The sequence below is a fragment of the Chrysochloris asiatica genome, unplaced genomic scaffold (assembly GCF_000296735.1).
Source record: "Chrysochloris asiatica unplaced genomic scaffold, ChrAsi1.0 scaffold00472, whole genome shotgun sequence".
NCBI lineage: Eukaryota > Metazoa > Chordata > Mammalia > Afrosoricida > Chrysochloridae > Chrysochloris > Chrysochloris asiatica.
Window position 1 is genome coordinate 204,693 of NW_006408990.1, and position 12,388 is coordinate 217,080.

Genomic DNA, 12,388 nt, shown 5'->3' on the forward strand with positions numbered 1-12,388 from the left:
AGCTTCATTGCTGTTTTTCCTTCACTTCCCCTTATTGGTGATAAAAGTGGTCACCAATCAGAGCATGCATTCCCATTGAGCCTTAGTCTTAGAACGGGGTTTGCCTTGAGGAGGACCCGACCACTTGCCTTGATATCTCCTGGGTGAGCTACTTGTTTGTTTTTGTAGTAATCAGTCAGCCTGCCTATATTGTTTTGTGTTTTTCTTGTCAGTCATTCTTTCAGGACATATCTTCCGTTCTTCTGGCCACTCCAGGCTGCTCTGCTTGTCCTTTCAAGTGGACCTTTCCCCTCAAAAGACTCTGGATGCTGTTCAGGACTCCATTTATGGTCTTGTGTAATGCAGGGGCTCTGCAGGAAGCCTCCTTCACTGGATACATTGCATCCCCCTTTTAGGTGTTCCAATCAGCTATTGGCAGAAGATGGACTTAAAAGCTTTCTATGGTGGTATTTCTGGCTATTCCTTTCTCTCCTCCTCCAGTGTCTATTTTATAGCCTGCAGGTATATAAAATACAGGTGGCAAGCTTCCAGCATCAAAATGACAGAGAGATTTGTCACAGGGTTAAATGGTGCTGAATGACCAAGTGGGTGGATCCAGGGAGGGTCCGAGGTGGGGCATGTTGGTGGGCAGTTCTGGGACTTGGAGGAGTGGGGGGCGGAGTTGGTGTTGGTGTTAAGCGCCGTGGAGTCAGCTCCGACTCACAGCGACCCTGATGCTGTTTCCGAAGAGCGGTGGTGGGTTCGAACCGCTGATCTTGTGATTCATAGGGAAACCTCCAACGCCTCACGGGGGGTGGGGTAGGGGCGGGGCTGACACACGCGTGGGCGGGGCCTCTGGGGGCGGGCTTTCTCTGGGTGAGGGCGGAGGTTGTGGGTGGGAGGTGCCGGGGGCGGAACACGCCAGGAATACGGCCTCCCAGAAGCCTGGCTTCCTTGTGCGTATTTCTGGTGCGCTGCCGGACGTGACGACACTCTGGAAGCGTCGGCCTGCCGTTCGGCTTCTGGGCGGAGTCGGTATCACGGATCGCGGAGGCACCTGCTGCTGCTGCTCCGCACTGAGGGCTGACGGGTCGGCACGATGCGGCTGGGCTCCGGAACCTTCGCCGCCTGTTGCGTAGCGATCGAGGTGCTCGGGGTCGCCATCTTCCTGCGGGGCTTCTTCCCGGCTCCTGTTCGTTCCGCCTCCAGGACCGAGCACCGAGCGGAGTCCCACGCGGCAGAACCGGCGGCTGGTACGGGCCCCTGGCTGACCTCCCGTCCCCTCTCCCTGTCGCTCCTCTCCTTGGTCTGCTCCTCCATCCTGGGCCTCATCCCGGGGTCCCTCTCTGCACCGCTCCAGGCCGCACCCCCACAGCTCGCCACAGCCTTCGCTGCCCCCCACCCTGGCTGGCACCCACCCCCTTCCTGAGTAGCCTTTGGGTCAGTCCCTGTTTCAGGAGCTCTGGTAGCGTAGTGGTTACAAATCGGGCTGGGAACCTCAGGGTCAAGCAGTTGGAAACTACCAGCTGTTCCGCGGGAGAAAGAGATTTCCAGCCTCGGAAACCCTACGCAGGGTCGCTATCAGTCGGAACGTAACTCCAGGGCACATAACAACAACAACAACAACAACAACTGGTCCAGTGTTGTGAAATGCCAGTCGTTCGTCTTCATAGAGACCCTGTCTGGGGTTTCCGAGGAGCAGCTGGTGGGTTTGAACTGCCGACCTGGTGGTTAACAGCCCACTGGTGCTCCTACAATGCCACCCGAGGAGCGCAGAGATGAGCGCCCGGCCAGCCCCGCTGCAGTGTCTCCTGTGACTCCTTTCGGGCGATTAAGCCCTCACCACCCACCCAGCTCACACACGGGCCCAAGGCCGGGTGGACGCAGTGCGTAAATGTAGCCCTGTTTTAGGTCTAGCCACCTGCTGCCCCATTCTAAGGTCCTCGTGTAGGAATGCCCCTGAAAATCTAATTTCAAATGACCCCACAGCTGTTTCCATGCTCGATCGTGGCCCCTCGCGGAAGGCCTGCTGGTCTCGAATTCTCCTCTCTTGCTAAGGACATTGCACCACTGCTGGGACTTGGGTGGGGACATGTAGAACGGCAGGCTACGTGCTGGACCAGCCTCAGGAGTTAGATTCGGACGGTCTTTGCTAAATAAAGGGGAAACTTGGATTTCTGTTTTTTTCTTCTTTCAAACCCCTTTAGGAGCCGTTTCCAATTGGACCAAGCTCCCACCACCTCTCTTCAGAAAGGTGGTTATTATCCTGATAGATGCCTTGAGGGATGACTTTGTGTTTGGATCAAAGGGTGTGAAATTTATGCCCTACACAACTTACCTGGTGGAAAAAGGAGCAGCTCACAGTTTTGTGGCTGAAGCAAAGCCACCTACGGTTACTATGCCTCGAATTAAGGTAAAACATTGGCTTGCTGTTCTATGCATTTGCCTGTTTGGGGGCTTTATGGGAGCTCTCTGTAAGCTTTCACTGCAAATCCAGTTTTGCTAATTGGATCTAAGTTTGGTGTTGGCAACTTTGTTAGGACACTGGGATGCTGAAAGCCCTGTGAGACAGGGTAGGCCACACCTCTTTAGCAGGGGGCCATGGGACACTGTAGGTTAGGCATTGGGCTGCCAACAGCAAGCTTGGCATTTCAAACTCCCTAGCCACTTCTCAGAAGAATGGGGAGGCTGTCTGCTCCCTTAAAGACTCAGAGCTTCGGAAACCGTCTACGGAGTGACCGACGGCATGGGGTGTACTGTGGCTTTGTCAGATGCCCCACCACGTGCTTTATGAGAAGAAGCAGGAAGGAGTGAGATAGTGTCTCGAGCCAGGTCATCCGGGCCAGCCTAACCCAAGTGGTTGCCCCCTCCTTAGTGACCTTCTGGCCTCAGTGGGCCCGTTAGAACCCTAAGTTCAGTGATGGTGTGCTGTGGAGCTGGTTCCAAGTCAAATGACTGTGTGTAGAGTTTCTGCGGCTGTAATCTTTATAGGAGCAGAAAGTGTCGTCTTTCTCCCAGGGAGCAGCTGGTGGAAGGACCCGTCTCTTCACTTGACAGATGAGGAAATAAACACAGAGAAGTTAAATGGCAAGTCCAAAATTACATAGACTCAAATAAGCCCTACCTGGTCCTTCAGTTGTTGCTGCAGCTTCTATAGAAGTGCATAGTGTCAGTGATTACCTGAGACGTGCAGGTAAACAGAAGAGGGAAGCTTTTTCGATGGATTTAGGCAGCTGCTGTGTGCAGTATCGTAGTGGTTCATCACACAGTTGGGGAAGATTACTACATCTGCGTCCATGGAACATGCATGTGAGTGCAGTGGGGGCAGGGGGGTCACAGAAGTCTGTCTGAGGAGCTGGTATTTAAGCTGAGACTGTAGGGAAGAGTTGGGTGGGGGTAGAGAGGGCGGTGGAGTTGCTTGGGGCTGTGCTGGAGGTTAGTGAGTGTGGTGTGGAGGTCTCTGGCTGAGCCTACATCTAAGGCCAACTCTGGAACGCCTTACTATATTGGCTGAGAAGGAGCTGTTGTCTCTTACTGACTGAAGGCACGGGGCAGCATTTGATAGCTACTCAGTAAATGCATGTCCCATGAATAAAACACTCTGGGATTGAGGAATCCCTGGTTTTGTTCTTGATTTCCCTGCTTTCCACTTTTGGATGTGGTGTGTCTTACATGTAACAGTAATTACTGAGCATCTACTCGAACCACAGGATCCTCAAGACCACTAGGTGGGCGGGAAGGGCAAGACTGCAGTGGTCTTGCTCCGGGAGCTCACTTTAACTGGAGTAGGGCGGGGCTTAGAAAACATGTACGTACACAGTGAATCCCCAAGATATCTCCGGAAAGTGATTGAGTGCTGAGTCAGGTCAAGGGGATGACCGCCGATGCCTGCCTGAGCAGCTGTCACGTCTGGAGCTGGGAGAATGGCTGTTCCTCTCCAGGGAAGCCCCCTTTTCTTCCCTTCCCTTAAGGAGAATGCCTTCATCTGGGGTCTGAAATGAGCCTGTTGGCTGGAGCTGTCCATGGTGCTTCCCGAGGCACCCCATCTGCAGGTCCTTGTGTCTCATGCCCCAGCAGGGAGGGTCTGCACAGGGTAGGCCGGGACTGCAGTTGAGGGGTGCAGCTCTGGATGGGGTGCGGTGGGATGTGGCCAGCTAGGGAGCGTGCCCTCAGCCCCCACTCCTGGGGAGAGAAAGAACCTGCTTTCTCGTGAGTGTTGGTGTCATCTGGCAGCAGCAGTGCCTTCACTTGTAACGACCCCCAGCTTTTAGAGTTCTGTAACTAAATCTTTAGTGTCTTCTCTTTCTTCACAGACTTTGTAGTCAAAACAAAGCTGCTAACAAACAAAACCACAGCCCTGCCATGGCGCCCCCTGTAGGACAGACGAGAACTGCTACCTAGGGTTTCTGGGACTGTAAATCTTTACAGGAGCAGACAATTTCATATGTCTCCCAAGGAGCTGCTGGTGGATTTGAACCACAGACCTTAGAGTTAGCAGGCCACTGTTTTTGCCCACTGTGTTTCACTGATGACCGATTCTGTTCAGGCCCTGCAATGAGCACTCAATGCATGCCCATCCTCACATACGCTCACATCAGTCCCGTGAGCCAAGCACTGTCGTCAGCTCCATTTCTCAGATGACAAAACTGACTTGAAACCCATTTGCCCCCACAGCGTCTGTTGGCCACACTGGCCTAGACAGCTCTACTGCAGGTCCAGTCCCGCTTTAAACAGAGCCTCAGAGTTCTCCTTGGTTCTGACTTGGCCACAACAATCTGCACAAGCCTCAAGTGGGGTTGGTACCAAACAGTACCTGTCCTCCTTGGAAGTCACAGTAGTCCAGGCTGGCGTGGAGGGTGAGGGGGTTGGCTTCTAAAAGTCAAAAAGGAGGAGAGACAGACTTCATATTCGGGAAAGCGGCAAACATCCTGACATCAGAAGACATGGCAGAGTGAACTGACCATCATTAAGTGGACGCAGCAAGTAGTGACATCCGTGACACGTAGAGGATTGAACCAAGGACAGACAGTCCAGTGGAGGCCCATAGAGAAGCCTGAGAGGAGATGAGACATCCCCAGAGGAAGGAGTTGAAGAGTCCAGTTAACATAGTTAGCTGGATGAGTTGCAGCCTGGAAGGCCGGTGTTTGTCTCATGTGGTATCAGGAGAGTGTGGTGGTCAGGTGCTTTGAAACCCCCTGGGTGTGAGTATAAATGGATTTAGCCATTTGGAGACACTGCTTGGAGAGTAGTAGCTCAAGTTTTAACAGAATCCACAAATTTCACATCACAGTGGATGTGGCAGCCCCGTGCACAACAGACCGATGCTGTGGCGGGACCTGTGCCACCCTCACCACCGTTGCTGGTTGGACCCATTGTTGCAGCCGCGGCGTCACTCCATCTGATTGAGGGCCTCCAGTTTTCTCTGGCCCTCCACCTTACCAAGCGTGATGTCCTCCAGAGACTAGTCCCTCCTGCTAGCCAAAGAACATGAGACGAGGTCTCACCATCCTTGTTTCTAAAAAGCATCCTGGCAGTGCTTCAGAACGTCAGCACATTAGAACGTCGTCATACGCAGCGCTGTCAGCAGATCGGCAACACTGTTTGGGGCTCTCGTCTCCCCTCTGTCCTGCGACCTGCTCACTCCTGCATCCTCAGCGACCTTTTCCCTAGATGCTTCTCATGACGCACAGCCCTCTCCCACTGAAATGATGACCCCTCCCTGGGTGCACCTCTCTCCAGCTTCTCTCTGTTTCCCCTCTTCTGAGCCTTTGTTTTTCCCCTCAAAGGAGCTCTTTGTATCTGCTCCCTGTTTCCTCATTTCCACTTCACCTGGGTCTCTGCCCACATCCCACCCCACGAGAGCACTCACTTTGTTGTTGTTTGCTGTTAAGTTGGTTCCAATTCATAGCGACCCTCTGTAGGGTTTTTGAGGAGCGGCTGGTGACTTTGAACTGTCGACCTTGCACTTCAAACTGATATTGCCATGAAGTGTTTATCCTGCTGTGCCATACCCAAGACCTGTTGTCCTCGAACCAATTCCAACCCATAGCAATCCTGTTGAGCAGGGTGTCCCTGATGGTAGTCTCCCCTGAAGAGGAGCGCTGGTGGTTCTGTGGGCTAAGGAGGAGCCCGCCGTCTGCTGTGCAAGGAGAGGAGGAGGAGGGGGTCTGCGTCTGAAGGTTCGCTTTCTCAGACTCCACTCGGCACTGGGCTTGCTTTGATTTGGACATTGGGTGCCCCAACTTGCCCCGTGCTGGTATGGCGGTGAGCTGGCAGGTGAGCAGCTGAGAGCAGAGCGTTGTCAGCCCCCCCTCACTGTCCAGTCTCCATCGTGTTAGCCTTGTAACACCCAACTTGGCTAGACTGCTTTTTGTCCCTGTCTGCCCCCTCAGCCTCCTTTGCCAACAAGACCTTCCCTTGGTGGGCTTTAAGGAGTTTGTTGGACCCTTTTTAAGCTTTATGGAGTTTGTTGGACCCTTCTACCTCTGTGCACCCTTTGCAGTCTGGGTCTGGGCACTTCCCTGGCGGGGCTCAGCAGCTCCCAGTCCTGACTCCACCTGCACCCTTGCTGCTCCCCACCGTCCCACCAGTTCTCCAGGGGTCCCTCCAGCCGTTCTGGTCCCCAGGATCTTCTCCAGTGAGTGTACTCCTGCAGGTGGCTCTGCCGCCCACATACCTCTCAGATCTGCCCCCATCCCCGCCGCGCTGTCTCGGGACAGTCTGCTGTTATCTCTCACCTGAACTGCAAGGTCTGCGGCAGCTCTTCCTGTCAGACCTAGTCTAAGTCAGCCTTGCTTCTTCTCGCCCTCTTCAGACAGCGACCTGTGCTTGGCTTCGAGTACCGCTGATGGCCTCAGCACATCCTCGAGTCTCTGGGAGGTGCCGTGGATTTACTGGCTGTGACTTTTCTATCCAAAGTCTCGTTACTGTTCAGTGCCGTCCAGTCAGTTTCTATTAATAGCAACCCTGTATAGGATTGCCACGGAGCGGCGGGTAGGTTTGAACCTGTTGGTTGGCAGAACTCCAAGGCTCCTTAACACTCACTGAATGATTGGGTTGTTAAGTGCTGTGAAGTCAGTCTGACTCATAGTGACCCTGTGTGGAGTTTCCAAGGAGCAGCTGGTGAGCTTGAACCACCGGCCTTGTGGTTCAAACCGACCTTGCAGTCCAGTGCTTTATCCCACAGTTCCACACCAGGATGCAAAAAGGGGGGTGTCCAGGACTCATGGCAGAGCTGGTTAGATTTGCCCTCCTGTTAGGGGAAAAGGAGCCATGGCAGAAGCAGGGACTGAGGGTGCAGGACCATCGAGAAAGAAAAGGCACAAGTGGGGCGTGTGGGCCCGAGCCAGAGAAGCTGTGGTGGCCGAGGAGGCAGGCCCTGGAGAGACGGCCATGCAGACTTCGTGGCCCGTGGGCCAAGTAAAGCAGACTGCCTCCAGGTAGGAGGCTGGCTTGTAAAATGTATGCTGGGCATTTATAGACCATCCACAGGGCCGAAGCCCAGGGAGCACCGGGCTGAGGCTGAAGACATGAGTGAGGGGTGCGCCCTGACTTGTTTCTGCGCCTGAATTGTACCCTGCCCACTTCTCTAATGATCGCCACGATTGTGAATATCGCCTATGAGTTCCGTGTGGCCATTGATTATCCAACCCAGATGTGAAGCAGAGAGCGCTGTGGAAGGGATGGTTGGTGTCAGAAGAGGGCAAAGAAGGTTGAAAGGTAGAGGTATGGCTGACCCTGCTTCAGAGGCATCGATCTTGTGCTGGTTTTGAATTTGAGTCTCTTCCTGCTTGTGACGACAGGAAGTCGGACATGGCCTCCACATCCATTTGGTCCTTCCATCCACGTCACACATTCGGTTCCTCCAGCATCTTTCAGGGCCTTGTAAGCTGCCAACTCTCCCTGGGAGCGCACCTACTTCTTGTTGTTAAGTGCCACTGAGCCAGTTCTAACTCAGCAACCTTGTATAGGATTTCTGAGGAGTGGATGGTAGGTTTTTTTAAAAAAGGTTTTGTTGTGAATTGAGTGGTAGTCTACATGGCAGAACATTAGTTTTTCACTCAACCAATTGCTGCAATGATTACAGTGCCCTGCATGCACCATTGGTTAACAGTATTTGCCTCTATTCCCTCATTTTTTGTGTGTGTGTGTGTACAGAAACACAGGAACATATAATCGCTTAAACCACCAAAGGGCACATTTTGCAAACCAGCCCCCTGCCCTCCAGCACACAGTCCAGAGTCCTCAGCTGCTCTCTCTCTCCATGCCATCACCTCTGCTTCCTTCTCTGGTTAGGATCCCAAGCTCCACTCATGCTCTTCTCTCTTGATGATCCTAGGGTTCTCTGTTCCTAGACTGTAAGATTAACTAGTCCCCCCTTTTTTAATACAATTTTTGTTACCTTTACAGTAGTGATGGTTGCAATTAGTCATGCCAACAATTACTAGCAAAAGAATCCTATCTCCATCTCCTTTCACCAGACCCATCTAGACAAGATGAAAACTATTCAGTGGGGATTCTTTCTCCCCCTCTCCCCCTCACTCAGAAACTAAACTCCCTCTTGAAAGCTGGTAGCCAATGATGTCTAAGTTGCTCATTTATCAACCCTGTATACTGAGGGGATAGGCTTGATCTTTGATTTGAAGATTCCTTCCCTCTTAATTGGTGTTTTGAGCTACTACATCCATAATTATAGGTCAAATTCATCAAATTGTAGCAGTTTATTCTTGCTGCCTGTATCAAATTTCTTTGTCTTCCTCTAGTCGAGTTCTGATCATCAAGCCATCAGAAGTAGGTCAGATGGGTACTACCTTCAGGTTTGTGCTTTCTTGTGAACCTCTCCCCATTCGTGTTAACTGTAGGCCTCACCTTCAGCTCTAGCCCCGTGTCTAGGTCAGTGTCCATGGGTTCAGGAGTTCCCAAGTATGCCCAAACTTTGGATCAAATGGCCCTTCCTCTCCTCTCTCTTATCTCAAGGTGGATAGGAGTCTATGGACTCCGTGTTTTCATTACTGCCTTTCCCCCACTTCTACTCACAAGTAGAGCAGTGCGGTCACCAGCGAGCTTATAAGCCTGCCTGTGTGTTCCTTTTGAGTTTCAGTCTTGGAAATGGGTTTGTCCTGAAGGGCCTTATTGGTTTCCTGGCAAACAGCTGGCTTGCTCAGGATTCCACCTAAGGTCCTATATACTACAAAGGCTCCGCAGGAAGCCTATTTCACTGGGTAAGTTCTAGAATCCCTTTTAGGTATTCCAATCACTTATAGGCTGAAGATGGGCTTATAAGCTTTCTGTAATCATGTTTCCTGATACTCCTTTCTATCCCACTTAAGTGTCTATTATTCATAATACAATCAGTCACCTTAACATTATTTACCTTCTTTTACCTGTTCAGACAATGCGTCGATCCCAGCATCATAGAACCCTGTTGTTCCAAGGTTGGGTTGTTGTTGTTGTCGGGTGCCATTGAGTCGGAACCAAGTCATAGTGACCCCATGCACAGCAGAACGAAACAATGTCCGATCCTGGGCCAACCTCACTACCGCTGCCACACTTGACGCCATCAATGATGCCACCTGGCTGATCCATCTCGTTGGGGGTCTTCCTCTTTTTCTCTGACCCTCCACCCTACCCAGCATGACATCCTTCTCCAACGACTGTTCCCTCCAGACAATATGTCCAAAGTATGAGAGACGAAGCTTAGCCATCCTGGCCTCCAAGGAGCACTCTGGCTGCACTTCTTCCAAAACAGATCTATTGGTTCTTTTGGCAGTCCATGGCACCTTCAGTATTCTCCAACACCACAACTCAAAGACATCGATTCTTCTACGATCCTCCTTATTCACTGTCCAGCGTTCACACCCATATGAGGCTATTGAAAACACAATGGCCTGGGTCAGGCGCACCTTAGTCCTCAAGCTGACATCTCTACTCTTCAATACTTTAAAAAGTTCCTGTGCAGCAGATTTGCCCAATGTAATACATCGTCTGATCTCTTGACTGCTGCTTCCGCGAGTGTTGATAGTTGATCCAAGAAGAATGAAGTCCTTGACAACTTCAATCTTTTCTCCATTGATAAGACTGTTTATTGGTCCAGTGGTGAGAATTTTTGTTTTCTTGACATTGAGATGTAATCCATATCGAAGGCTGTGCTCTTTAATCTTCATAAGTAAATGTTTCAAGTCTTCTTCAATCTTTAGCTAGATTTATTCTTTCAATCTTTAGCTAGATTTATTCCTAATACTTCATCCTTTGGGTGGCTATCTTAAATCGCATTATTTTCCTTATTTCCACTTCAGAGCCTTCTATATAAGTATAGAGGAATCCAACTGATTTTTGTATACTGATCTTGTGTTCTGTCACTATGCTGAATTTTCCAATGATTTCCAGTAGCGTTTTTGCTGAGTCTTTGGGATTTTCTATGTATGTGATCATATTGTGTGCAAATAGAGAGAGTTTTATTTCTCTTTTGCAATCTGGATACCTTTAATCTCCTTTCTTACCTATAGCTTTGGCTGAGACTTCCAGCATAATGTTGAATAGGAGTGGTGATGACAGACATCTTCGTCTGGTTCCTGGTCACAATGGGAAGACTGTCAGTTTCTCCCCATTGAGAGTGATGTTGGCTATTGGTTTTGTATATGTACTCTTAATAATGTTGAGGAATTTCCCTTAATTCCTGCTTTGCTGAGTGGTTTTTTTTTTTTTTTTTTAATCAGGAATGGGTGCTGGATTTTGTCAAATGCCTTTTCTGCATCAATCGATATGATCTATGGTTTTTGACCCTTTTTATTTATGTGGTGAATTGCGTTTATTGTTTTTGTAATATTAACCATCCGTGCATCCCTGGTATGAATCCTGCTTGGTCATGATGTGTAATTTTAGGTATGTTGTTGAATTCTATTGGCTAGGATTTTGTTGAATAGCCTAAGTCGAATAGGTGTCATCTATTCTCTGACTGTTTGGTAAAATTCACTGGTGAAGGCATCTGGGCCTGGACTTTTTTTGATTGGGAGTTTTTTGATGACCTTATCTATTACTTTCTGGTTGTTCTGTCCTTTTTCATAAGTGATGTATTAAAATATCTCACTATTATTGTAGAGGTGTTCTTCACTAGTATTAGGGTTTGCTTTATATTTGGGGCTCTTTCGTTGGGAGCATAGATATTTATTGTGATTATGTCCTCTTGTTCAGTTGACCCTTTAACCATGAGATAATGACTTTACTTGTCTCTCGTGCTGATCTTTGCTTTAAAGTTTATTTTGTCTGAGATTAATATTGCCAGTCCTTCCCCTGGACAACTCAAGAAGTCCGTGTTAATAGTTCCACGTGTCTCAAACCTTGTGGGTGCAACGCTGAACTTTCTTTGGGGGGTGGGGGTGTACTCCCACCCACGTGGAGATACCCAGATGGAAAAGAAAGTGCGTGACAAGGGAGAGTGACAAAGTGGTTAAAGGAAAGAAAACAACAAGACCTTCCCCCCTCCTAGTTCCTTAAATCGTTGGGTGGTTATTGCACTAAGTGGACTCGATGCTGTCCCTGCCCTCTGGCTTTCACAGAGGCTGCAGCCTACTTGCTGTCCCGGTTCAGGAGGCACTCTCTGGCTGGTAGACTTGAACCGCCGATCTTTCAGTCCAGTGCTTACCCCACAGTGCCACACTGGGACCCACCCACCTATGCAGCACCTTTTCCTCAGCTCAGCTCAGGTGTCACTTCCACAGGATGCTCTTACAGTAAACATCCGTTAGAACACGCCTGGTTAGCGTTACACATTGTACTTGTTAGATGATGAAGGAGCGTTTGTGTGTGCTGAGGTTCATAATACTAATTGAAAAATAGTAGCAAGTTGTGTAATTTGTTACCATTTTGGTAAAAAAGGGTATTTATGACAATGTGCATAGGAAGAGGTCTTAAATGACAGTCACCAAACGTGGCTGGTTATCTTTAGGAAGTATAGTTTTGGGGGTAAGAGAGACTCACAATTTAAAAATCAACTCTATTGAGGTAAAATTTTCATATGATACATTGTGTACGTCTTTATTTTCAGATGATTCAAAGATTTAGTTCTGTGTGTAGTTCACCAGGTCAGTAATACCTGCATAGTCCAGTGACGTTGGCTGCATGGATGCTGTGCAGCCGTCATGGCCGTCCTTTTCCTGATTCCTCCACTACCGTTAAAATCGGCTCAATCCCCCTAAGCAAAGCTCACCTTTCTTCTCCTTGATCTCTCTATATTTGCTTATTGTATATCAGTGAGATCGTACATGATTATCCTTTATGATTGGTGCTTTTCCCTGCCTCACTGTGATGTTTTTGAGGTTCATCAATGTTATGACATGCATCAGGACTTCGTTTCTGTTTATGGTTCAGAAAGATCCCATTGTGTAGATGAACCACACTGTGTGTCTCCATC

General features: G+C 49.7%; 1 protein-coding gene across 1 annotated transcript in view; it reads left to right on the forward strand.

Annotated features, from left to right (window-relative positions):
- The first annotated feature begins 1,078 nt into the window (after positions 1-1,078).
- Positions 1,079-12,388, forward strand: part of PIGG (phosphatidylinositol glycan anchor biosynthesis, class G) — a 53,377-nt gene continuing 42,067 nt past the window's right edge. Inside the window, exons 1-2 of the mRNA XM_006877311.1 lie at positions 1,079-1,232; positions 2,187-2,392. Of these exons, the coding sequence (XP_006877373.1) occupies positions 1,079-1,232; positions 2,187-2,392 (360 nt within the window). The remainder of the gene's footprint in view (positions 1,233-2,186; positions 2,393-12,388) is intronic.